This window comes from Cryptomeria japonica, chromosome 2 (genome assembly GCF_030272615.1).
Source record: "Cryptomeria japonica chromosome 2, Sugi_1.0, whole genome shotgun sequence".
Lineage (NCBI taxonomy): Eukaryota > Viridiplantae > Streptophyta > Pinopsida > Cupressales > Cupressaceae > Cryptomeria > Cryptomeria japonica.
This window is the reverse complement of record NC_081406.1, coordinates 9,689,284-9,716,912: the sequence shown is the minus strand read 5'-3', so window position 1 is coordinate 9,716,912 and position 27,629 is coordinate 9,689,284. Positions and strand designations below refer to the sequence as shown.

At 35.8% G+C, this 27,629-nt stretch overlaps 1 protein-coding gene across 4 annotated transcripts in view; it reads left to right on the top strand.

The window, feature by feature from the left end:
* The window catches only part of LOC131053532 (wings apart-like protein 1), a 65,384-nt gene that overhangs the window by 22,025 nt on the left and 15,730 nt on the right, over positions 1–27,629 (top strand). For all 4 annotated transcript variants that reach the window (XR_009107719.2, XR_009107718.2, XM_057988148.2 and 1 more), the window contains 8 exons: positions 10,595–10,943; positions 11,184–11,296; positions 11,839–11,973; positions 12,175–12,268; positions 12,365–12,532; positions 18,568–18,705; positions 18,832–19,316; positions 22,302–22,588. Coding sequence is in view for 2 of the 4 variants with exons in the window: in XM_057988148.2 (XP_057844131.1) it covers positions 10,595–10,943; positions 11,184–11,296; positions 11,839–11,973; positions 12,175–12,268; positions 12,365–12,532; positions 18,568–18,705; positions 18,832–19,316; positions 22,302–22,588 (1,769 nt within the window). In the remaining 2 variants the exon portion in view is untranslated. The remainder of the gene's footprint in view (positions 1–10,594; positions 10,944–11,183; positions 11,297–11,838; positions 11,974–12,174; positions 12,269–12,364; positions 12,533–18,567; positions 18,706–18,831; positions 19,317–22,301; positions 22,589–27,629) is intronic.

Here is a 27,629-nt window from a genome sequence, read left to right as displayed (position 1 = left end):
AAGACAAGAGCCTTCACTGAACCACCTTACCATTACATGATTACACATCCTATGCTGTAAAAATCTAGCATTGGTTTTAAATTGATCTAAGAACTTGCACTTTGGCTATATATAACTATAATCAAGGTTTGATTAACTTATTCATTTGGCCAAATGATCTGCAACTGTTTTTAGTGTATTTTGTAGTGCACAAATCTAATTGCTTTGAAATGTTGCATTAGTACTTGTGCCTCTTCTACATGTTGATTCATCCTAGCTTGGATTCCCCTTGATCGTGGAATTGATCATTATCAGTAAATCTACCTCCACTATCAAATTTGTTTGATTTTTTAAAATCACAGCTCCTAATCCAGCAATTAAAGCTCCCCATTCTGCTTTCTTGCTACTAGAGATACCAAAATAGAGAGAGCCACCGTAAATCAAAATTAAACATAAGTTTCTAATAGCAAAGTCTCCATCTGCAGTACCAGTGTTGCCTCGGGTGAGGAGACCAATATTTCTCTCTGTTATGAATGCCACTTAACCCTTGAATGGGAGATCATCTATGTTCCACCGAGTTTCAAGGATGGGGACAGCAGGGGATGACAGGAAGTGTTTCCGTTATGGGGGTACTTTTGGGCCATTTTCTAGGGGATGGTATGTAATGGTCCCTTTTGGGAGGACACTAAATCCTGCCTAATATACTTGGAGATTTATTGCAAGTTATGTATATTCAGTCTGCTGTAGTAATTTGGACAGATTCAATTCGATGTTGTTTCCCTCTTTAAATGCACAGGTCTGTTGTTTATATCAATCTAATCTGCTACCTATACTCATATGTATACGTGTGTATGAGAATCCTTTGTATTCCATCAGGTCTGATTCTCTGATTATTGATATAATGTTTCCTCTTATTTTCCTTCGATGCTTGCTATATTATTGTTTGCAGATTTGTATTTGTGTTCCAATCTCTTTAATAAATGTTCATATCATTCTTCCAGATTTTCTTATAATTCTGATTTAGGTCTGCTCCTAAATCTGCTTTTAACGCTCCAGATATTTTGTTCTACTCCATGAATCCTACCTTCTCAAATGAAAACTTCTCCACTTTATATCCTCCAATGTAAGGGAGAGTCACACCTCTTCTTAATGGTCACAACCTAAGTCACCAGGTTCAAATTCGAATTCGAAGTTCGACAGCTTTGAAATTCGAATGAAGTTCAATGCGGAAAAAATTCGAAATGTATAAAATTCGAATTAAATTCGCCATATGTAATTTTTATATTTTTTTAATAAATATATGTAATATATCTATAAAATTGTGTAAATAGTTTAACATTGATAAATAGATTTGAAATCATTACAAAAAGATGACACATTTATAAAACATAAACCGTAGGAAACATATGCTTTCACTATTGCAAAGATGTTCTTTTGTCAAAAAGGTACAATAACAGTCAAAAACTTTAGAACTTTAAAATAACTCTAAGTCATCAAGAGCACTTGGCTGGGATGCCAAATCATCATCATCTGTATCACTACGCAGTTCATCATCTGCAAAGTCAGGCTCATCTGCATCTGGCATTGCTATGCCTTCAAGAGTTTGTTCTAAAGAAGTGTTCTTTGCTGATTTGTTCATCAGCAATTTCAAATTGCTGCGAACATAGACAAGATCTCCCAACTTTCCAGTCAGCAATTTGTTCCTCTTTTTGGAATGGATGTGGTCAAAGCAACTCCAGTTCCTCTCACAAGCTGATAAACTCGCTCCCTGACTCAAAATTCGAATAGCAAACTCTTGCAGTTCAGGAGCTGATGATCCATAAGCAATCCACCATCTATATCCAGGCATACGTGGTGAGTCATATTTGGCTTCTGCCCCTCCAAACATCCCTTCTCCTCTCTTATATTGCCAATTTTGATGTCTGATTAGTGCTGCAATTTTTGGATCTGGTACATACCTGCTAATGACTCGGTAAAGCCCTGCCATGATTTCATTATCACCCCTTCTATCAATAGAAAACAACTTAGGCTCCAAAAAGCAAGCTGCTGCATGTAAAGGTGTGTGCATCATTTTCCATCTGCAATCAATTGTCTTCCATATCTGCATATATTTTGCTTCTTCATTATTTAGTGCTTTTTGAATAGATTCCTTACACTGGTCCATGCTTTCATAAAGCATGCCAAGGCAAGGAGTGTCACCATCAACCATACGAAGCACATCAACAATTGGTTCACATACAAGCAAAACTTGTGCTGCACTTTCCCAGAAATTGCTGTTTAGGATGATTTGCTCTATGTTCTTCCCCTTGGGGCCTTTAGAAAGCACTGAACTTTCCCACTGATTGGAACAAATAACAGACCTCAAAGCTGCTTTTTCTTCAACCACTCTTTTCAAGTGATATAATATGAAGCAAATCTTGTTTCACAAGGCCTCAACAATTCCTTTGATGCATGCTGCCTATAAATGCTCAATGTGAGATGATGATTCCGTATGAAATTTGCAATTGCTCTCCCTCTATGAATAGCTTCATTTTCCCATGGGAATTTAGCCAAGTCATGAAGCAACAAATCGAGACAATGGGCTGCATATGGGCTCCAATATATCTGTGGGTACTTCTCTACAATCAGCCTCCCAGCTCCCACACAATTTGCTGCACTATCAGTTACCACTTGAACCACATTTTCCACCCCTACTTCAAGAATGGCTTCCTCTAATATTTGAAAAATATACTCTGAAGTTTTCTTGTGGTTCATGGTGTCAATGACTTTCAAAAACACAACACCTTCAGGACAAGACACCAAAACATTAATCAATGGCCTTTGACACATATCTGACCATCCATCACTCAATATAGTGCAACTTGTTTCCTTCCAAGTGGCTTTTACATCAGCTAATTTTTCAGTCACTCTTATCTTTTGACCTCTGCAAAAGAGTTGTCCTGATAGCCTTTGAACCTGGGGGTGTGTACCCTATGCCAAACTCTGCAATTTTTTGAACTGCATTACGGAAATGAGGATTTCTCGCAACATTGAATGGAATAGCACTTGTGTAAAACAAATCAGCGTTGGCAACTCGCGTGGTGGCCGGGTGGACTGGGCAACTCCCGTGGGTGTTGGCAACTCGCGTGGGCGTGACTGCAACTCCTGCGGCCGTCGTATTTATAAAATCCGCGACGAAACCCTAAAACGCAAGACAAAAAAAACTTTATCGCAAACCCTAAACTTTAATTCGAATTTAATCGAATTTAATCGAATTTTTGCATATTTTTTCAAGTTCGGCGAATTTCGAACTTCAAGGTTCAAATTCGGCCGAACCTGGTGACTTAGGTCACAACCTTTCACAATTGCCACGCTTCGAAAGGGTCACAACTTTTCATCATTGCTGCCCCTTTGAAAGAGTCACTTTCTTATCTTCTTCCCATTAACGCTTCCTTAATTCCTTTTGTTCCCTTCTTTCTTCCTTTTTCTCCCTTTTTTCCAAATGAAGTTCTCTCCCTTTTATATCTCATGTTTGAGGGAGTCACAACTTTTCATTTCATGCCTTTTGACCATTCATTAAACCTAACTAAATTTTAATTATATTAATTATTTATTAATAAATCCTATTTCAACAAGTGGACATTACGCGGTAGGGGATGACTGTTAATAAAAAAGGCGATTTTTAAAAATATAGAGAAGTTTCAAATATGCATATCAAAACAATGATAAAGCATTCATCATAGACATTAATACACAACATTAGACTTGAATTGAGATTTCACATGAGAATTGACAAACATTTTATCAAAAAATTAAAATTCATTCATCATTGTCAATAAACAGATGTCATAAACATCCATGATAGACAAATATTAAACATCCACAACTATGAAATGACGTAAACTGTAAACAATAAACATAGAAGTGCATAATCAGCTGTCCATAATAATGTCAAGATAGAACTAAGAAAATATATGGCTGTCCATAATCAGCACATGGTAGGTTTAAGAGTAAATAAAAATCAGAGCTCGAGTCTTTGTCATTGTTGCTATGAGGTGCTGCCTCAACCAATGGAACCCCAACCAATCTCGGAGGTGTCTCCTCCTCAACTTGCATAGCATCTTCAGGATTGACATCCCAATGTAAGGCTGAAGTTTGATGATACTTAGGAGTTTGGCGATCTTATTGCCGCAGTGCATTGTGAACAGCCACTAACTTCTTTGATCGTCTAAAGGTAAGGTGGTTCCTCTTGACTGATTGGATGAAGCTATACATGGACCAATTCCTCTTTGTAGTAGAGGAATTGGTAACTATTGAAAGAAGATGAGAACGGTAAGTACTCTCAAGTCCGGTGCATCCCCACCATGCCACGTTCACCATCCAATACGGTTGACTTGAGCTAATGTAGCTCTATCCAACCTCGGCTCTGGTTTGCTAAAGATGGGGCCACGAAGATTGACAAATGCAAGCCATTGTGTGTGAATTTTGGTAGAATCGTCTTCATTATATAATTTTGCAAGGGCCTTAAAGAAGCCATCTTTCACTTCTTCATCACTAGATGGAGCCACTCTCCCAGGTCTCGGTGCATACCATTTGGGATTGAGAGCATAGGCTGCCATATGAAGCGGGCTGTTTATAATGTTCCATTGTCGCATCACAATGGGCGTAAGATGTTCCTCATGAAATCCCAAAGTAGGGTCCTTGCAATGAATAACTTGATCTGCCCAAGCATGTTGTTAAAGGTCTCATAAATCTCTCCAAGGTTAGGAGAGTCAGTATCAAAATATCTAATCACTTGCACAATAGGCTCAATGAAGGAGCAAATATATCTGGAAGTGCAAACAAGTTACAAGTTAGAAACATATATTAATCAGTAATCATTAAATTATTAAATGACCTGTTTTAAAAATTAAATAATAAAATCAGCAATGGCAGTTTTCTTTCCTCATTGTGGACCACCAGTTCTCATCAAGGATTTTTTTGCTTCGCACTTCTTCCCTTCTGTGTGCTTGCCTCATGCCATCTAAGCCACTTTGCTTTGACCACCATGGATTGTAGACCCTCCTGGACCTCAAGCATCCTCTCTAACAAAATAGAGTAGTTGGCATATCTAGTCTCCACGGGTTTGAGGAATTCCTTTCTTGAAAATGTCCTAAACAATGCAAGTGAAGTGTGATGGTTGCAAATGAACATTTGCACATCTCTAGTCTCTAACACCATTGCTTTGACACAATCAATTTTCCCAATGTCCTTCAAGTTGTTTTTCAATGCATGCACACAACATGGGGTCCAAAAAATATGCTTGTAAGGACTCTCCACCATTAATCCAGTTTACATGTGCTGAATTAGTCACTATCTGTACAACATTAGAGGCTCGAACCTCTTCTATGGCCTCTCTCAAAATCTGAAATTGGAATGGGCTTTAGAAGAGGTTCATAGAAGAGGTTCGAGCAAATCTGAACAATAGAGGTTTTTTGGGGTTGAATGGGCCTTTTGCATAGATTCTGAGGATTTGGGAAGGACATTTAAATGGGTTTGAGGTTGAACTTGCTGCCCCTGCTGCATTCACACTTCCTAAAGACCCCCCAATGGCTGCCTGTTGTGACGTTTTCACACATCGCCCCATTGCAAATGGGGACCCTTGCTTTTTTGCTTTTTAGGGTTTGTTTTTTAGGTCTTTTAGGGTTTTGTCAGTTGGCTTTTGCATTTTTGAGTGCTGTCGGGGAGATCAATGGGATAGCAGGTCCTGCTGGAGTGAAGTCCTGATCCTGAAATTTGGCTAAGTTTGGAATGTCCTGATCCTGAATTTGACTAAGTCTGGAAACTGAAAAACCTCAAAAAACTAGATTTTGCAATATAACTCCTGGAGGTCTGAAACCACTCTCAAACATCCTGAAAGTATATATGGAATATAACTTAAAGTATAAGAAAGAAGAATTTCTTATACTTAAATGTTATATTCCATACAAATTATCCTGATAGAGAGTTCAAAAAGTCAAATTCCGCTCCTGTCCTTCACTGAGGATCCAAAGCTAATTTCGCTCCTGTCCCTCTCCAAGGGACCAAGGCAAAGCGCTCCTGTCCCTCACCAAGGGTCCAGGGCGAAAAGGCTTATTTGAGTCATTCCTGACCTTGTTTGGTCAAATTGAAACATCAAAGGCATAGTGAAGGACGAAATGAGCATGATAGGGCATCCAGACTTGACAATGAAATGATGAAGTTTTTGCCTAGAAGGTCAAATTCGCTCCTGTCCCTCATTGAAGGACCAGAGCGCTTTTCTTTATATGCACAATTTTAGACCTTTTTTGGACATTAACTTTTATTCATAGCATGAAGTAAGGTGAAATCTTCCCTAGCAAAGGAATTTCGAGATGAAAAGTGAAAAGAGTTGGCCTAGAAGACAAAATTCGCTCCTGTCCCTCACTGAAGTAATGGAGCTTGAATTTCAAATTTGCATTGTTCTTGCAGGATCAAGACAATTTTATGATTTGAAGAGACCAAGGAAAACATCATTTATCCATTGAATATAATTTGGAAGGCTAACAAAGGACGGATAAGCTTGGATTTGCAAAATCGCTCCTGTCCCTCACTGAAGGACCAGGGCGAAAATCTCTAGAACATCAATTTTGCCTTGCAAAAAACGAGTTGAACATGCACTGAAGGGACGAAAGGGATCATTGCTAGCCCCATAACGTGAATTGGCAATTAAAAAATGAAGGATTGAGGACAAAAGTGAAAAGGCGCTCTTGTCCCTCTCCAAGGGACCAGAGTGATTTTCAAAAGATGCTCTTGTCCCTCTCCAAGGGACCAGAGCGATTTTCTCACAGGAAAAATTTCTGGCAAAGGTAAAGCGAATTTCAAGTTTGAGGTGAATGAAGAAAGGCATAATCGGTCCATTGGAGATAATTTCGAAGAATAGCAAAGCACAAGTGAGCTTATAATTGCAAAATCGCTCCTGTCCCTCACCAAGGGACTAGGGCGAAAAACACATTAACAAGCCTTCCTCCTCAAATTGGGATGAATCCAGGTCAAGGCACAAGATGGCGATGATATTTAAAGTGCTACAAGGAAGGACGAAGTTGCAAAGACCACAAGACTTGATGAAAATTGGCTAGGGCGCTCCTGTCCCTCACCAAGGGACTAGGGCGAAAATGCCTTAAGGCAAGCTCCTTCCAAAGATCACATGAATTTGAACTTAAAGTTCCAGAAAAAATGCCATTTTGAACGTCAAGGATGAGGTTTTGAACGTAAAAAATGAAGGATTGAGGACAAAAGTGAAAAAGGCGCTCCTGACCCTCTCCAAGGGACCAGAGTGAAGTTATCAAAATTCATTATTTTTTGCCTTATTTTAGCAAATCGCACTAGATGCCAAGTTTGCCCAAAACTTCGAAATATTTTTAAAAATTCTAATTAAATTGGCATTTAATGAAAAGCGCATAGCATTTAATAATTAATTTTGAGCCTTGGAAAATCGTTTTTTTTAAATTAATTGAGGCATTTCGAAATTAATTATTATTAAATTAAAATTAAAAAAGGAGCGCTTGAGGTATTTTTTTTTTATTGCTTAATTAAGTCAGCCTCTTCCTTTTTTAGTTTTATTTATTTTTTGGCCTATTTTCATCAAGTCGGCCTATGGGGAGGTGAAATGGTGAGCGCTCTATATATTTGGGGTGTGTTTTTCATTATTCAAATCATTCACTCATTGTTTCAAGTGCGATTTGGAGAAGCAAGGAAGGAGGTGCGAAATCTAGCTTGTGTGGAGCGAATTTCTACCAAGTGTGGAGACTAAGGAAGGCGAAATTCATCTTGAAGGCTATTGGAGAGGCGTATTTCTTGCTAGATTGGAGGATAATTTCCAGATTTTTGAAGACATTTGAAGGCGAATTTCCAGATTTTTGAAGACATTTGAAGGCGAATTTCCAGATTTTTGAAGGGAAGGTGGAGTTCTTTTCCAAGCTAAAGGAGGTGCATTTTATCCAAGGGAGAGCTTTGATCTACACTTTGCCTAGCAAAATTCATCTATTTTTACATCATTTCTTAGAGTTAATTCTCAAGAGGAGGTATGGCAAAATCATCTTGACACCCTTATTCAAGGTTTGATTTTTTAGACATTTTTTGGAAAAATCTAAGTATTACATGGTTAATTAGGAAATGATAACTCAAGATTTATCATGAAGTTTCCTAATTAAAATCTTGAATCTTCCTTTTAAAGTTTATTTTTTAGATTTCAAGATATATTACTAATTTTGAAATGTTGTGTAGGTATCAAGATGGCGACTCCAAAGCCCGGAGGATCTACAAGTCGGCAGGTTCTCATCAAGGACGATCAAGCAAGGACAAGGACGACCTTCTTCGATCCAGCCTAGCATTGACAAGGGCGACCTCCTCCAGCCTAGCATCGACAAGGATGGCCTTCTTTGGACTAACGTCATCAAGGGCGACTTCTCCAATCCAGTATTCCAAGGCAAGGTACAACAATCATCCTGCACATCAAGGACACAAGAAGTTAGAACAAGGGTTCGTTGAAGAAGCAGATAGTTCCAGATGAATTAATTAAAGCTAGCTTCTCAACAACATCAAGTTGAATATTTATTAAGTTACAAGTGTCAGACGAGGTGGCATCCTAGTCATCACTTCTCCAGTCAGTGTGGTCCACCTCAGCATTTCCAGATTCAATATACCTAACTCATGGAAGGTGGCACAAACTCCGATGTACCTACCCCAGCTATCCATTGGTGGAATTTTCTAGAGAGGACATGTGTCCAAGCAATACAATTTTATCATTGGTCAAGCATTAAATGTTATGTAATGGTTGTAACAAACCCTAATTAGGGTTTTCATTGTTGAATCTTGGCCATTGATCTCGAATTGATCTAAGCCATCGAATTGTATTGAGGGCACTATATAAGCCCTGGCATTTCATTTGTAAAGGCAATAGTTAGAAGGAGTTAGAATATAGTTGGAAGCAGTTAGAAGACAGATAGAGAGTAGTTAGAAGGTGATTAGAATAGCAATTAGAGTAGAGTAGAGAGAGAAGGCAAAGATTGTTGCCAAGATGTTGTTGTAAAAGACTTGTAACTTCATTGAAGAAATGGTGAAATTTATGGGTCGATTCGACAATTTGTGTGGTCTTTATACTTCTCATGTTTGATTTTATTATTAGATGAGTGGAAGAAATGTGCTTGATTGATGGTGGAATTCGTATATCCATACTACTAGTAGTTTGTTGATTGTAGACTTGCATTGTGTAGTCAACTGGAATCATTCAGCTTAAGCTTAACTTCAATTATCACTTCTTCATTGATATGCATCAGCCTGATGGTGTCTATGCCTGCAGTAATGATTTGAACATCATAAAGCTTTCCTTCGAAGATCGCACTAGCCTTGTGGAGATGGTCCTGCGATGTCAAAACAAGACCTAGTTAGAATTTCATCAAAGGTCATTCATTGCTCCTACATTTTTAGTATTAGAATTAGATCCTTTCCTTGCCCTCGTTTTTTTTCCTTTTTTCAAATCAAAGCTAGCAAGAGCCTGTGTTCCAGCAATATTCAAAGCAGATCAGACGTTCAATCATCAAATGTAAGTCCCCTTGTGATTCCAGTAAATCACATTATACCACAGAGAGCTTATCCACACGTAGAGACCCTACATACAAGAACCTTGAAGTCATCTTGATTGATCCTTTTCCGCGATATCTTCAGCAATCAGAGGCTTTATTCAAGAGAGGATAAGGTACCCTTAGGTATTTTATTCTGTGTTTGATAGTGTACAAAATACACGTCAACACTGCCCCACTCCTAGCTCTAGTTCTTTGAGTTCTTTCTTCAATTTCAACTTCATCATTCCAACTATCACTACGCCCACTAATTCTCTCATAGCTGCTCATGATTTTATTTATATAACATACGAGATCATGTGTTTATTTACATATCAGTGTTCTGCAATTTGAATGAATATTTTGAACTACATACTACATAGTACCCCTTTTAGCCAAAGCCTTGATACATAATAGAATTGATGCCTACTTATAGAATCAATCACGTCTTTTATTTTTTCCTTATTATAAATATATGAGCAATGCACATAAACCTTTCTTGTATAAATTGAAATAAAGGGAATATAATGGCTTAGTTGGCTAGTGGTTCCTTTTATAGATAGCTACTTGGAAATGTTTACATGCTTAAATTTGTGCTGTTTATGAAATATTTGGTTCAGCCTGCTAAAGTAGACTAGTGTGGCCATTGATCCTTATTTATTAACATGGATTTAGTTGAAGAAAATATTGAAGTAGTATTTGGAATTTATTTTCTTGAATAGGGGAGAACATTTGAAATTACTTCTCTCATAAACTAGAAGTTAAATAATATGAAAATTCTTGTACTGAATACCATATCTCTCTTTTTAGGCTAATCCCCATGTGTATTTGTTTTCTGACTTTTCTCAAATTTTCAGTTTTTGCTTCATGTCTAGGGCACTATTCCCCTAGTTCTTTAGTATTGTACCTACTGTATGTTCTTGTCCCTTTGATCTATTTTTTGTCATATGTGGACATCAATATAATTTTTTTCTTTCTTTCTGGTTAAATTTTGAGACCATTTGCTTGTTTTTTATTAACTTATTATCAAAATCTTACAGGGACAAGATGAACAACTGCTAGATTCAGCTGTTTGCATTAAATTTCTGTTGAAATTACTAGTTTCATCTATTCCTGAATCAAGTGAGAAAAAGGCATCTCTTGGTAGAAAGCTTCTGGGAGTGACAACAAATTCTAGCATGTTGAAAGCTCCTGTTGCAGGAGTTGATCGTGGTGGTGTTGCAATCACAATGAAGGTTCAGAAGCTGCTTTCAAGCATGAAGGAAATACATGTGGGAAATGGTGAACAAGATGAAGATAGAGATTGCTTTGAATTTCAGGAGTTAAATTCAAAGTGGCTTGCTTTATTAACATTGGAGAGGGCCTGCCTATCTACTGTTGCGCTAGAAGGTACATGTCAATTGCAGAGAACTTGGTGTTAGGACTATGTTATTATTTTTATTAAATGAAAATTATTAATTTGGGCGTGGGATAGGATTAAGAAATGTGGCCTGACGGTAGATGCATTAATATGTAGAAAAATAAAACTAGAAGCTGCTAATTTCTGCCGTTTTTAATGAAATATATTTTTATTGTCTACGATCTTGAATTACTCTCTTTAAGGGGTTTTTGGTTACTGTTTTTCTGCAGACACCTCTGGTTCAGTTAGAAGAGTTGGGGGAAACTTCAAAGAAAGGTTGCGGGAGTTGGGTGGACTTGATGCTGTTTGTGATGTTGCTATCAATTGTTTCAGTTTTTTAAAAGTGAGGACGATTAATTTCATCTACTGATGGGTTTGATGCTATTTGTGACCTAGCTTAATATTTTAGCTTTTTAAAAAATGAGTACTAACAGCTCCTTTCATACAATTGACCTAAAAAACAAAGCAATATATAATGCCCCCTTTTTAATCTAAGGAGCTGGCTTTGCAGTAGCATAGCTCTCATTTGATTCTACTTCACATCTGGGCTTTTCATCAAGGCTTTCTGGATTTCAAGTACAGATGTTTGTTTTATTGTCACCTCTATTTCGTCAAAATGAAGCTACTTTATCTGGCATTATGTTTTGTCTTGTGCTTGTTAGTTAAATTTTTTTTGATTGTAAAATGCAGATAAAAAATGTTTAGAGGAACTGTTTGAGTCTTAACATATATTAGTTAATTAAGTCGGGTTCCTTTACATCATATTTTCTAGTCTGAACAATTGTTTCGAGATTTTCTTGGATGCCAAAAGCAACCTATAAATTCAAAAACAGAGATGAATATGCATGGAATAGTTTATCCATGCGTGTCGATTCTTATTTGCAGGAGGTTCTGGAGGAGCACTTTTTGGATGCTGCCCTGAAATCAGCTAAAATGTCCAAAATGATTGAAAGTGTAAGAGTGTTGTTGAAATGCATGAAGGTGATGGAAAATGCAACTTTCTTAAGTGAGCAGAATCAGGTTAGAAATTAGTGGTGAAACCATTTTACTTACAATTTATGATGTTACATTTAGCCCCTACTTTAGTATTTATGATAACAATATAGTTGAAATAATTGAGGTGTTTCATAAATGCTAGTATTTACAAAAGAATGAGATAAGCCAATACTTTTTCAAATTTATTTACATGATATGATAACTTCTACTTTCTATTCATAACAGAAGCATTTGTTGGAGACAAACTTAAAGCTAAAAAGTAAAGGATTAGAACTCTCTTTCATCAACCTTGTGATTAGTTGCATCAAGACGTTGTCTGGTAGGTCAGAAGTTTCGTATTTTTCTTTGTTACAATACCTTGTTTCTTATTGGAAAATTGTTGTTAAATTTCCTTAACAATGTTTGCTTTTGTCAGAACTGCTTGTGAAGCACAAATCACAAAGTTCAGTTTATGGGAGACACAGAAATTCCACTGTGCCTGAGAATGATGCACATGTTAGTCACAGTTCAAAATGCCATACAAAAACAACGAAAGAGTCTCAGATATCTTCCACTGTCACAGCTGTAGATGAAGACCTGAAAGGTACATATAAATATTGAACTATTATGAACATTTTAGGCTCAGATTATTATAAATCATATACTTCTAATCTTTATTTTACTTGTCTAGGACATTCCATTAAGAGTTATCACACATTCTCAAGATCCTGAGAAATATGGAAGTGAGTGCTTTGGAACTTTGGAGTGTACAATTTTTGTCATAGTTTGCAAATTTTGCAAGTTCTTGCTGAATTTGTGAGAATTGCAAGTTTTCCTGACTTGTAAGTAACTTGTCAAAGACTCATGTGCCAAGTCCTGTAGAGAAAATTGTGAGTTTCTTGGCAAGACTCGCCTTAAACTTGCAAGTTTCACAAAAGACTTATACTGTTATACAAAGAATGATATTACCTTCTATCTCAAGACAATAAAGTATTAGAATGTCACCACGAAGTTTAATGAAAGACACAAGGAGAGTTTGATTTGAATCATTTAGACTTGAAAAAATTAAATATAAAAAAAAATTCTTCCATATTTTAAAAATAAATATTTATGAAATCAATTTGAGAAAAAAAAGTGATTTATATGATATCCAAGAGAAAAAACTCATAATTAAACAAGTTCGTATAAGAACATAACAAAAATGAAATTGATGGTTTCTCTGCAGATTTTGCCACCAAGAAAAATGCACTCTTATTCAAACCCTGATTTTTTGTGTTTTTCTGTCATTTTTGTTGTCAGAAATTAAGATCTTTATGTCATTAAATTGATTGTTGAGTGACTGAAAGGATTTATTGGTGATTGGTTAAAAACAGTAAATAAAAAATGGCCTGTGCCATGAAGGTCCCTGTGTCCTTCAAGGCCTTAATTTGGGCTTGGTTGCAGGGGCTCTGCTTTTTGACCCTGCCCTGTATCTCGAGTAGGAATGTGCTGGGTGCACTATCCCTAGAGGGGCACAACCCCTTGACCCTGTTGGGGGCTGTTGCCCCCAGAGCCCCACTCTGGCTTTGAAAAGAAAAACATCATAATTGTTTTAGGCTGCTCTAGAAGGAAAAGCGAAGCTTTTTCCCCTTTATTTGGATTGAAATAACAGAAGCACTGTTTTTCCCAAATTTTTATTGAATTTTTCAGTTGTTTGTTGGCTCTCAATTAAATCCCAAGCAATTGAATTCCATTCATACTTTCGATTTTCCAACTCAATCCTTATTCAAAGAAATCCTACTATAATCAAAATAGACTTACATGTTTATCTAAATTCATTCCTTATGTGTGTCATGCATTATTTAAGTTTATTTTATGCATTTATGTAATTTTTTATTTGCAGCAGTTTTGCCAAGTCTTGAGTTCTGAGTTTTTGATCTATTGTTTTCATCGTGTCTTTGAGCATTCAACACTTACAACTCTTAATCCCTGTCACTGTGCCTCTGAAACAATTCTTTTCAATGTGTCCTTTTGAATCACAAAGTTGTGTTTGGTGTCATAGTCTATAATATTGTGTTAGTTTTAAATTCTTCCTGCTTTTGAAACTAAATATTTTTTTTACATCTATTTAGTTTGCCACGATTGCAGAATACCTTCTATTTGGCAGGAAAGCCCAGTGGAATGTTATATGAAACTGTGGAAAGCAAGAAGAAAGAAATAGTATTAACACCCATACATGACCAAAATAGATCATTATGACTCAAATGTATAACATGCATTAGTAACATGAAGGAATGATAAGAAGCTTGAAAAAGAGGGCAAAAGCTAAAATGAAGCTGAAAGTACAGCAATAAAAGAGTACAGCTAACAAAGGGCATGGACCCAAAGTGGTAAATCCGAAACATGTGAAAACAATAAAGTTGTGTATCTCCCATTAACTTAGTCTACAGAGATGGAAAGGAAGCCTAAAATGCTCTCAAGATGAAGAGCCTGGGAAAGAAACTAAGTTAAGACAATGCACAATGTAACTGTTTGCTTTTCATTGTATGCTGAAGCAAGATAATCAGCAGTTTCTCAACATGTTCGCAGTCAGTAGAAGATTACAGGACTTGTTGTAGTAAGGACCCATTCACCAAATTACTTCATCCTATAGTTCACTACAATGGCATTGAAAAGATTGCTTTCAAATATAGGTATCCTCTTCTTACGATGATGAAATTATCCAATTTTTGGAAAACAAAAAGTGCAAAGAAAATTCCGAGACCTAAGAAAACTGATTTACAAAATAACCTTGTAGTTTGTACTATTCTAAGTAATCCAACACTATACTTGTACCTCCAGTCTCCAGAGTAGTCAATGCTTATCTAGATAGCTTGGAGTGCTTTCCATAGAGATCAGAGAGCAGCTACACTTTGCCTGACAATATGTCAGGAAATTTGCACAAATTTAGATGATTCTGTTTTGGCATCCAAATCACAGCTTTGGACATGCCTTTTACTGTATATGTCTTTTAAATATGCTCATGGATCCATAGTTTCTGCTTTTATGATTTACACAAAAATGCTTGTAGAAACATTTTTTTTCTTTAATCTCCTCATGCTAGAAGCCAACCAATCTTCATATTGTCTTCGTCTGTCTGTGGGGTTTCTTGATCACCATCAGAATCTTCTTTGATGGAGCTATATGCTTATACATTATTTTAGGCATATAATAAGAAAATAAGTTGAAATTTGACATTTTGTTGAAATTTATGGCAGCTGTATTGGTCTGTTAGTCCATGCCTTCCATTATGGGGAAAATTAATTTACATTGCTTGACTTCGGAACATTGTTTTCAGGTACTCTTATTTGTTGTCGTATACAGGTTTGTGTGTTGGTTTAGTGAAAGCTTTGATGAGTTCTCATTCTATAATTGCAGTATGCATGGATAATGTGACAGTTGTTGATTCCATAATCAAGTTCTTTACAAGCAATACAAGCATATATCATATATGTATTATCTGTATTATATGTTACAATAATCAAGTTATTGCAGGTTATCTCTGAGAGGAACTACTCTATGCTGTTCCCCTGAAGGCATATCTCAACACAGACTCTGGTTTTTGATCTGTAAAGTATCCTAAAACAAATTTTATCGAAGGGCTTCACATGAACTTTGATGCAACTTTTAAACTGCTGCCTGGTAGTTGTAAACCGAAAATTCAGTCCAAAGGGGAGCAACAACGTTTATACAGAATGAAAGTCAAACTAAAGTCTCCAAAACCGTTGATTCGTAGTGATGATTTTGAGTGTACAAAATGAGGACAGATTAAAAAATGGATCACGTGTATAATTTTTTTTTTCAAAACTTCTTCCATGAAATATCTTTCACACTGTAATGTCCTCTTGTTGAAATAGGATTTATTAATAAATAATAATAAATTAAAATATAAAGGAATAAAAATAAAATTTAATATAATTAAAATTAATTAACTTTAATGAATGGTCAAAAGGCATGAAATGAAAAGTTGTGACTCCCTCAAACATGAGATTTAAAAGGGAGAGAAGAGAACTTTACTTGGGGAAAAATGAGAGGAAGGAAGAAAGAAGAGGGAGCAAAGGAATTAAGGAAGCGTTAATGGAAAGAAGATAAGGAAGTGATTCTTCCAAAGGGGCAGCAATGGTGAAGGGTGGTAATTGTGAAAGATCGTGACCATTATGAAGAGGTGTGACTCTCCCTCACATTGGAGGATATAAAGGGGAGAAGTTTTCATTTGAAGAGGAGATAAAAATTGGGAGATCAATTTGAGGAATAATATATTATTCTCAAGGCCAACAATGAAAAGTGGTGACTCAATTCTTATGAAAGGTGGTGACCCTTCCACCAATAAAGTATAAAGTAGAATTCATTCCAAGCATTAAAGGGGACTTATCAATCAATCGAGGAAATCAATACAATTAACATCAATTGTCCCAAGAGAGCAAAGAACCTTCAGCAATCAAATATAGATCAAACCATTCAGCAATAGCACTCATCCAAGAGAGCAGTGTTCAGCTTTCAAAGAGGGAAACTGCATTGAATTGAATCTGTCCAAATTACCACAGCAGTTTGATTATACATAACCTGCAATAATTCTAAAAGTATAGTGGGCAAGATTTAGTGTCCTCCCAAAAGGGGACATTACACACACACTTCTTGATTTTTCTCGAGTTGTGTCAAAATCAAGTTTACAATCAATCTTCTCTCAAAATGTTTACTTGCTCAGAGTTAGAAACTTATAATCAATAATGAACAGCCAGTTCAGTTTGAATATATTGAAATAAGTGTTTTAGAGGGGAGTGAAAGGTAAATTTTATTAATGCTTGTTGGATCTAAACTGTCTACGGGACCAGCAAATATGGCTGTATTTGCTATCAATGGAACTTGCGTGGGTGTGACATCAACAATTGATTTCTCAGAGATAACTTGTGATATGAAAACTGTTGCTGACTTATTTTAAAGATTGCATCCACTCCTAGTGATTCCCATCAGAAATAATTTCTTTAAATGCATCCTAGAATACTGACGTCTGAGCATTTTAGTTACTTGCTTAGGTGGTCTTCATCTACTTCCTCTGCTTTGCAGGACCTTCTTCCCATACATCTACTTAATACTTGTAGTAGTTTGGGTGTTCCTCTTTTTAGATTAACCCTTGTGTATCTATTATTTTTGTTTTTCCTTCTTTTCTTGTTTTATTGTAATTGCTTAAAGTCTAGGCCCTCTTTTGCACTAGTTCTTTGCTATTGTACCTGATGTACATTCCAGTTCCTTTGATTTATTGTTGGTCATTTGTAGACATTATATAATATTATAATTTCTTTCGTTCTTTCTTTTCTAATTATGACTAATCTAGACATTATTGTAGACTCTGCATTCTATTATGAAATGCCACTGTCTTCACTTTCCTCTCTGTACGAAAAATGCATATTCTCTCTTCCCATTCTTTTTTCAGGGATGTCCATCTGCTGGTATCACATCTAAGGTGGTGTTTCTGATTCTTATCTGGGTTATAAGAACTTTCATTTTCCATTTGATTCTTGCACCTGTGCAGGTTTTCTGATCATGCTCATATGCAGAGTTGGAAGGACTAAACCTGATTAAGTTCATCATTCAGTTTTTGTGGCAAGAAAATAATATTTCACCCTTCATTAATGGACCAAGTAGCTAGAGGAAAACATCTGCCAATTTCTTAGGCACGTCGGAGGAAACAAATGAGACCCATGCCAATTTCTGTAACTTTTTCATGAAGTGCTATTTGTGTTTGTGCATCATGGAGTTTCTTTAGTGCCAAGAAGGTTTCTTCATGTTTTATATGTGTTTGTGTGGATGCATGTTTTTTTGTATTTCTATTCAAAACTTTCTGCAGCTGTATTCCTAGTGAAACTCCAAGAAGGTTTCTTCATGTTTTATATGTGTTTGTGTGGATGCATGTTTTTTGTATTTCTGTTCAAAACTTTCTGCAGCTGTATTCCTAGACACCAAAATTTCTTTATACATGGAAAGTGCGTTTTGAAGCCAATAGGATACCCTCTTTTTTCTTAATTTGGAAACATTTATTTGGTAAATTGTGCTTATTCATAGATTGGCTAAGCAATGATCAAGGACCGGTCTAGTTGCTTGATCTTTCTTTTACTGAACATATAAACCTATATGTAACCCTTGCCCTGTGTGTTATGCATATAATCCACTCTCAACTCTTTTGATTTTCTTTATCTTGTCATCCATGCTTGAATGTCTCAGTAGGATGGTATGCATCTCAACAAAGGGGAATTGCTTCATATTGCCATAGGTAATCATATGTCTGTTAGCAACCTTAATTGTTTCAATCCTAATGAATCCTTGCGCTCCCTCATTAGGGTACAAGAAAACCAGACTAAGAGAATAATTTCTCTTAACATTGCATTATCAATATTTTTTCACAAAAACACCATAGAATTATAATAAACTGAAATTCATTAATTTGTTCACTGTGAATAATTGTTTCATGGACTGGAAATGTCTACAATTCACTCATCTTGCCAGCGAGAAGTTTAAAGATAATTAGTCCAAAAGTTAGCAAATGTGGTTGGATAAATTTTATTTGTAGAATGCTTCTACTCTGCCGTCTTGTTGACTGAAGTCTTTCTTTTTGCATTCATGCAGAAAGCAAAAAAGTTCCTTCTTCTTCAGCTCCTAATGGCAGGCGAGGGAATCGTAGAACAGGGAAGATTTCTAGTCTTCAGGATAACATTGTGAACTCCATAAATACTGAGAAGACACTTTCTACTTCATTATCATCTTGTAAGTTCTCTATTGCAGGTTCCGATGATAGGTGTGCTTTTGCTGGTGAAACATTGAATAAAAATGGATTTGATAATGATTTTTTGGATATTTCCTCTAAGAAGAGATTAACTACTTCAAATACAGGCAATGTACAAGCTACAAGTGCATGGCAATCTGTTAAGTCGGTAGATCAGAGAAGTGACTGCTCTGAAGACTTAGCAGATCCATTTATGTTCACTGATGAAGAGACAGCACCTATGAAAGTGAAACAGATTAACAGGCAAAAAAAATTAAAGGGGCTTCAAAGTTCAGATACCAAAGTGAATGCCAAATCAAATGGTGAGGCTGGTACTCACTGTTGTGATGGCAATTTGGACTTGGACATTGTCAAAGATTCAGCTACTATGAAAGGGAAACAGTTTAACAGACAAAAAAAATTGAAGGGGTTTCAGACTTCAGATACCAGAGTGAATGCCAAGTTGGATGGTGAAGATGATTCTCAATGTTGTGATAATGCTGTAGATTTGGATATTGTAAAAGAGCAATGTGGTGACGAGATTCATGCTACAGGGAAGCAAGAGTCAGAAGAATGTGCTTTACTTGGTGATTGCCTTCTTGCAGCTGTCAAGGTAATGATTGATTAATGTTGTTTTTATTCTATTACATTAAATGTTTGGCTGAATTTGAAAATTACTGATTGCAAAGACATTAGTTTACACTTTCACCTTCTAGCTTGCATTCCAACTTTTTTTTTGGGCTGTTATATTCCAGGGAATTCCACCTCTTACATGATCTTATGTTTGTGTTTTTGGATGGCCTTTTTTTAATGTTTATTTATGATTTTGAATTTAAATATGCTTACAGTTTACCTGAATGGAATATAGATTTTGAATGTTTATTTTAAACACAAATGCCCGAGGTTCTTCTTTTTAATGTTAACTCTAATTTTTTGCTTTTCTTTAGGGAGAAATTTTCTTGGGCAGACCTATTATGGTGCAATATACTTAATTATTGACCTTGCACTATAGAAGAGGTTGAGGTTTTTGTGTGTTCACATTTTTTCTAAAACAATACCGTAAACTAATCTCATGGATGCTTGTAGCTATTGCTAAGTGTATATTTTTGGAATAAGAATGGTGTGCAGCTAAGTTGCTGATTTTGGTACGGGTATGGATGCAAGATATGAATTTGGGTATGACAATTTTTTTTCCTTGGGTACAGGAATGTCCATATATATATATTATATGCATATGTTCAAACATCAAAATTATAGAATATATTATATAACAATAACTGTACAACTATAAGAAGAGTGATACTCATAAATCCATAATTGCCTATAAAGAAATTTTTTAAGTACCTCATAATATCATATTCATAATTTGCAAAAATGATTATATTCAAGTCTCAAAATGTCAGTACAAATGAAAATTCAAATTACAAGCCATATTTAATATTCATATTCATCTACATCAGAAGCATCAAGGTCAACATTTGGCTCAACTTCATTTGAATCACAATCGATTAGATTGCTAGCTATGTTTGTGTCATGTGCAAGAGCTGCCTCATGCTCATCTATAGAGACTTGGGCAATTGTGCAATTGTAACATCTAAATCAGCACACTCAGGGGCTAGATCCCAAATCCTTGTCACACCATCATTGTATTCATGTTTCTTATGTGACAATAGATGAAGGTTGGATTGTATGTGAACCAAATCCTTTGCTTTTTTTGCACCCGAATGATTGTTATTGATCGAATGGATGGAGTATGCACTTCAATTCTGCTTAGCTGAAGAAGAACTTGCAACCTGTTGAGTTTGCATACAACATTTAGTATTTAATTTTGTAATTCAACAATAAAAACTTAAAAACATAAATTATAAAATAAAAATATTTAAATATGATAGCATCGAATGGAAAATGATAAAAATAAAAAGGTACATACTTGGGGAATTTTAATTGCAAGAGGCCGCTAGAAAATGTAGACTTGACCATGTACACACCACCACTCATCAGCACTAATCCTATATTTGGCATCAAGAGCAGTAATATAATGATTTTTTGAAGATATAATTTGGCGAAACTCGCTCAAGTCAATATTTTGAGTATCATCATTTAAATATATCTTTTTAAATGGAGCCTTATAGCCAGCAACAACCTCTGCATCTCTATATGGTGCCATCCACCTTCGCAATTCAAGTATCTCTTTGCTATAATACCTTAGCGACAAAGCAAATGCTAAGAATGTGAGGGGGTGGTCATCTTGTTCCAACGGTCAACAATAATTTGTTGCACAATTTTAAAAAATGTATCTATTGTGTCATGATTCTTGGCTTTATTATTGATCTTATTTTGTCTGCCATGGAGTCCATTCCATCATAAATTTCATCCAAACATATTCCACACCATCCCACCACTCATCATCAAGGATTCATACCCTTACTTTTTGGGCTCTTTCTGTGTTTGACTGCTTGCATACATTCCACAATGTATTGATGACCATAGCACTCAAGGCCTCTCGCACCTTCACAAGTCATCTTAAGACAATTGTGTGAGATGTAATTAAAAAATAAAAACAAAAAAAATTAAAAAATACAATTTAAATTACCTTAAAAAATCATGTTTTGATAGCCTAACATAGCATAAAAAGTACGTCATATATCAACTATAAAAAAATAAAAAAACAAAATAATTAAAAATTATAATTTAAATTACCTTCAACAAGTCCAACTTGGAGAAGGTCTTGAGTATGGCTTGTGACATATGATGAATAGTCACAAACATTTGAATCTCCTCGGCCTCCGTGTAAACTTGTTTGACCTAGGCAATTATGGATTTATGAGTATCACTCTTATTATAGTTATACAGTTATAGCAATATTTTATAATTTTGATGTTTGAACATATATACATATATATGTAAAGATATGTGTGTATATATCTATATCTATATACATACATACATGGACGTACTTGTACTTGTACCTGTACCCAAAATACATATATATCTCGTACCGATGTACTTGAATATGTATCCCGTACTTGAATCGGCAACTTCGATATAATGGCATTCTTATCTAAAATTTTGACTTCTAATTGTGATTGGACATCTATTTTTCAATCTTCTTCATATGAAGGATGCACTACATGTTCTCCTAAAGACACTCACTTTTGGTCCAACTTTGTAAGTTAAATATATGATGATGATTGTGAAACCTTATCATGATGACTGTGACCATTATCATTAGTTTTTGGTACTTACATTCTTGCAAAAACTTTTCCCATTCTGTGTTGTGTAGCCCCATAAATTGAGATCTGATGTGTGATTTCATGCATTCAATATTCATCTTCTTTTTAAGTATTTAGTCAGCTCATTTGCATTTGGCTATGTAATTTGAAGGTACACGCTGGCAGCTTCTTTCCAAGTTGAATAGTAGGAATGTATTCTAAACAACCATGGAATTTTGAGCATCCAGTTCTTTTTTTGTTTTCAAATTCAAGGAAATGCATTTATTGTGACAGTTGTCAGATTCTGTCTTGAAGTTTATTTAATTTGGAGCTTTTTCTTATGTTTTTTCTTCTTATTGAACGTATATCTTGTGTTTTCTTAACAGGTCATCATGAACCTGACAAATGACAACCCTATGGGATGTAACCAAGTTGCAAGTTGTGCTGGACTTGATACAATGGCTTCATTGATTGTTGATCACTATCCTCTTTTTCAATCTCGTCTCTTTATTTCTAGTGAGCAGAAAGCGAAAAAATCAGGCTCCAAACCAATGGAGAATGGGTCCAGTAGTTTTAGTCAGAATGAGGAAGCACTCAGTGACCAAGATTTGGATTTGCTTGTTGTCATACTGGGGGTGCTTGTTAATCTTGTTGAGAAGGATACTGAAAACAGGTTTGAACAATTTTCTCTAGATTTGCTTTTGTTCTCATCTGATATTTGTGTGAGAATGAAGATACTATGACACTTATTATTAGTTAGATGATAACTACCTTTTCTTGCTGTCTACTTTTTAGCTGTATCTTAATCTGGGTATGTTTTTACCCATTGTTTCCCTTAGGCAAGTATACAATTCAAGATACTTAAATACAATTTTTAGATTGCTAATATTTGTCAAGAAGAAAGTAAAAAATAATAGAAATTTCAAGGAATGAGCAAAATTTGGTCAAAGGGACTAGAATGTACAAAAGGGTCCTAGACTCAAAGAAGATACAAATTAGCAAGAAAAAAATTAAAATTAAAGAAATAGACCACTAGGGGTTAATCCAAAAAGGGTATCCCACAAACTAGTACAAGTATAAATAGAATTGTGAGGGGAAGACCCCATAAAGCAGTGGAACCATATGTAGATAGCCTGGGCAGAGATCTGAGAAACACCTCAAGTACAAGTATTCTGGGAATCATTGAAGGAGCCAACAATATTATCATCAATCTCCATAGGGGTACTAATGGAAAGTCTGAGAGGCAGCTTGTTGTATTTGATGGTCAGAGGAGAGAATTTGATGCATATAAGAAATAGCAAAAAACCTATTTTAAGAATAGTGCTCAGGACAGAGGCAAAGGTCTTTAAGGCATCTCTAGTCATAAGTGAAATGTTGTTTGATGGGATGCAGTTATGTTAGCTACCATTTTTTGATGATTCAGACCTCGCATGATTGATGAAATGATTCTTGTATTAGTCATCAGATTAAATTATAAGTCTAGAATCTCATATTTGAAATCAATATTTTATCAATGTTAGAAAAATTATATGTACATTTTTGAGCTTAATATTTTTTCAAGTAAATGGTCTTCTGCTATAATTTCAGTAATAAGCTCGTTGCCAAAAATCTTTGAGTGACAGTATCTTGTCTGGTTATTATCTTTGGTATTTTTTTTTAGTTTTTAAACTTGTGTAGGTTTGTTTACTAAAATTGATATTATGCTGGAATGCCAAGAATTTTCAGAAGGTTTATTTGACTGTTTTTTTTGATGTTTTCTTCATGGTCTATATACTCATGCTGACCTTGAGAACAATCATTTTTTTTTTTTACTTTGACATGGAATCTCTGACTTGCGAGCCCGCCTTTGGCTTAACACTATAAGATTAGGGTGCATGCTTGTGATGCCTTATTCTGCTCTATAACTTCCCCCTTAGATTGTTGGAATTGTTTGCGGTTGCACCGAAAGCTCGAACTATCAACACATGATACAAACGTCAGATCTAACTTGATCCATAGGAGGTGGTTAAGCCATGTCACGAATCCCCAAGGAGGTGCTGATCACCAAGTCATCAATCTCCCCCTCAGCACCAACTGAGCCTTCATCACCCACTGAAGGGAGACTCGAACCTATGACCTAAGGCTCTGATACTAATTGTTGGAATCGTTTGCCGTTGCGCCGAAAACTCGAACTATCAATGCCTGATACAAACTCCAGATTTAACCCGACCCACGAGAGTCGGTTAAGCCATGTCACGAGTCCCCAAGGAGGTGTTGACCACCAAGTCAACATAGATTTCTTCTTTTGTCTTCTTGGTTCCTATTGCCTCTGCCATTAGTTTTGCAATATTTTGATAAAGAGATTCTATCATAATTCTCCCAAGCAGAGGATACTATGAGCTATGTGTTATCCCTGCTCTCCAATTTGAAGGAACTAGTGACTGCTACCTTATTTGTTGTATGTATACTGCCTTCATCTTCTTGACTTTAGGGAAGAGAACCTTGAGGAACTATCTCCTTTGGAAGACACTACAGACTTTTTTATCCATTTTCTTTACAAAGCCTTCAACTTGAGATTATACAATCTTACATTGCACACTTCCTTTTCTAAATTAGAGCTTCAGTTGTATCTCACGTATCATCTATTTGGTAATAATTCTTCAAATTCTTGTCAATCTTTTAATTGATAAGATGAAAATTTGTTGTATCTTTCCTTTGCCATGTCTCTCAATGTGGCTAGAAACACATGCACCAAAGTCTTCTAATGTCTTGCATGGTCTTCACTTCCGCAATGTTAAAATTTGTAGAACAAATGAAAACCTGGAAATTAGTGCAGGGAATAATAGACACTGAAAAACTATAAATACAAATGATTTACAAGATCAAAATAGTATTGCAGAGTTAGTCTCCAAGAGTGTAATGCAAATGCTCAAGAAGCAAAATAATATTTGGAAAACTGTAAAATAGATGAAAACCTAGAAACCAGCAGGGAATAGATAGTAAACAAGCAAATGCCAAACAAGCAAAATAGCTATAGTCAATGCATTAAATGAGGTATCTGTACATAATAATAAAATATTTTTAAATAATTTTTGTTTTCCTTTCGAAATCGGTGCAGTAAATTTTTATCCAATTCAATGTCATCAAATAAGATTTTTGGGTTTTATAAAAAAACATGATTAATATTAGGAAATCTTTAAATTTCTAGTTTATAATTAAAAATTATTTTTATATATGATTAAAATTATAATTAACTAAACATTCATAATTTTTTAAAAAATAAAGAAGGTAGAATGATTAAAATTATAATTAACTAAACATTCATAATTTAAAAAAAAATAAAGAAGGTAGAATTTTTTTATTATAATTATTTTAATGTTAAAATAAATCTAAAATAATATTATATTTAAAAAGTACTAAAAGAGGGGTAAAAATTTATTAGATCAAAGAAAGAGATACAAAGCAAGAAGGGCCAAACCAAAGTTGAACTACTCGACACTCGGCAAAACTCGCCAAGCCCCTGGGAAAAAAACTCGGCAAAAACTTGGTAAAACTCGGCGAAAAACTCGGCAACTTAAAAACACGCTTAAATTTAATAAAAATGCATTTTTTTGCAAAATTTAATGAGAAGATGCATCCAATGTGTCAATAAATGACAACACAAAAGAAACAAGCTGATTCTAGATATATTTAAATGCAAAGTGTCTACAAAATCGCAACCTCATGAGGAATGCTGATTAACTTTTCAATAGTTTTTGTAAAACCAAAAGTAAATACATCATTACAAATTACAATTACAATTTCCTCTTCTCAGCTCTAGCAAAAAATTGGGGAGAGGTAGATCTAGAGGGTCCAGTCCTAGAAGTCTGCAGTGGGCGTGTGAGTGTCTGTGCCTCCTCGCTCGATATGGCTGAAGCTATGTCTCCACCTTGTGGCACTGGCAATGACTCCTAATCCTCATCCTCTTCCTCCTCAATGTCATCCAGAGTGAAACCAAATCCACCCCCCTCCTCCTCCATAGCCTACTTCTCCAAATTAGTGATCTCACCCTCGGAAAACAATGGAGGTTGCTCCTGTGATGTCCAATCACTGTAAGGATCTATATCATCCAAGTCAATTAGACCATCTTCTACTTCCTCTACCTTCCTTATGCGCAATCGAAGGTTATATTGCACGAAGACAAGGTCATTGAGTCGTTTCTGCGCTAACTTGCTCCTCTTCTTCGCATGGATTGCTTCAAACAAGCTCCAATTGCACTCACAATTGGATGAATTGCAAGGCTGACATAAGACTCTGAGGGCAAATTTTTTGAGATAGGGGGTGTTTCCACCCCAATTTTGCCACCAAGCATCTGCAAAATAAAAAAAATTGAAAAGTTAGAAAGCAAAGAGAAAAGAGAAAACATAATTTATCAGATTATCAATCACTTAAGATCCCAAAATCCAAATGGCAAATGTTATACCTGGGGTTTGAGTGGTTCTTCCTCTCCTAGCTAGCTCTGAAGAGAATAGCTTACCCCTTCTTTCCTCATAATTTTGGAGCTCACTCACAATGAAGTCTCTCTCCTGAACATCAGGTACCATCCTCTCAATGCATGTACTGAGGCCCTCCATGACCTCTCCATTCGGATCTGAGTAAGAACCCCCGAACCTAAAACGAGGGTTTAGGAAGTACCCTCGTGCATGAATGGGTTGGTGGAGTTGATTGTTCCACCTCCTATCAACAATTTCCCAAATGGGATCAAATTTGAGTCTATCCCCCTTATAGTAGTTTATGATAGACTCCTTGGCCCTATCCATGGCCTCATAAAGAAATCCCATTGGGGTTTTATCCCCATCCACCAAGCGGAGAACTCAAACCAAGGGCTCCGACACCTACAATTGAAAAATACAAATTACAAAAATTTTAATTAATGAAGTTACAAATTAGTAATGAGAGACTTGAATCAAGAATAAGTAAAAATTAAAGTTTTGAAGTTACCTTCACAATCTTTGCAGCCCTTTGTGCAAATTGGTTGTCGAACACTATGAATGCCACAACCTCTCCTTCAGGCTTCTTTGAATAAGGTGAGTTAAGCCATCCTCCACTCACAAACATTTGTTTCAAAGAAGTCAATGCAGCAAGAACATTTTGCAATGTCAAGAAAATCGTTGCAAACCTTCTGACACCAGCTCTCACCAAATCTCTCCCTTGGGTGTGCTGTCTCATCAAATTTAGAACCCAAGGGTGATTGAATATATTTGGTGATCCTCCTTACATTTTCCACAATTGGAGTCACCCACTCAAGTTTGCCTATGTCCTCCAAAAGAAGGTCAAGGACATGTGCTGCACAAGGTGCCCAAAAAAGAGTGGGGTGCCTCTCTTGGAGGATTCTCCCTGCCAAAGAAGTTATTCTTAAGAAAGATGCAACCAAGTAAAACAAAGCCACAAGTACAACAAATGAAAATATTGGTAATGCGTAAAGGTGATAATTCAAAAGGATTCTACCTGGTGACACATATGCTGCTGCATTATCTGTGATGATTTGCACCACATTCTCTACCCCCACCTCCATCACAACTTGCTCCAACATTCCAACCAATGTTTCTGCATTTTTCACCTTGTTGGAGGCATCAACTGACTTCAAGAACACTACATTGTCCTTGCAAGCAACCAAATTTTTAATAATGGTTCAGTTCTTGCCATCTGTCCACCCATTAGAAAGAATGGTGCAACCATATTTTGCCCATTCATTT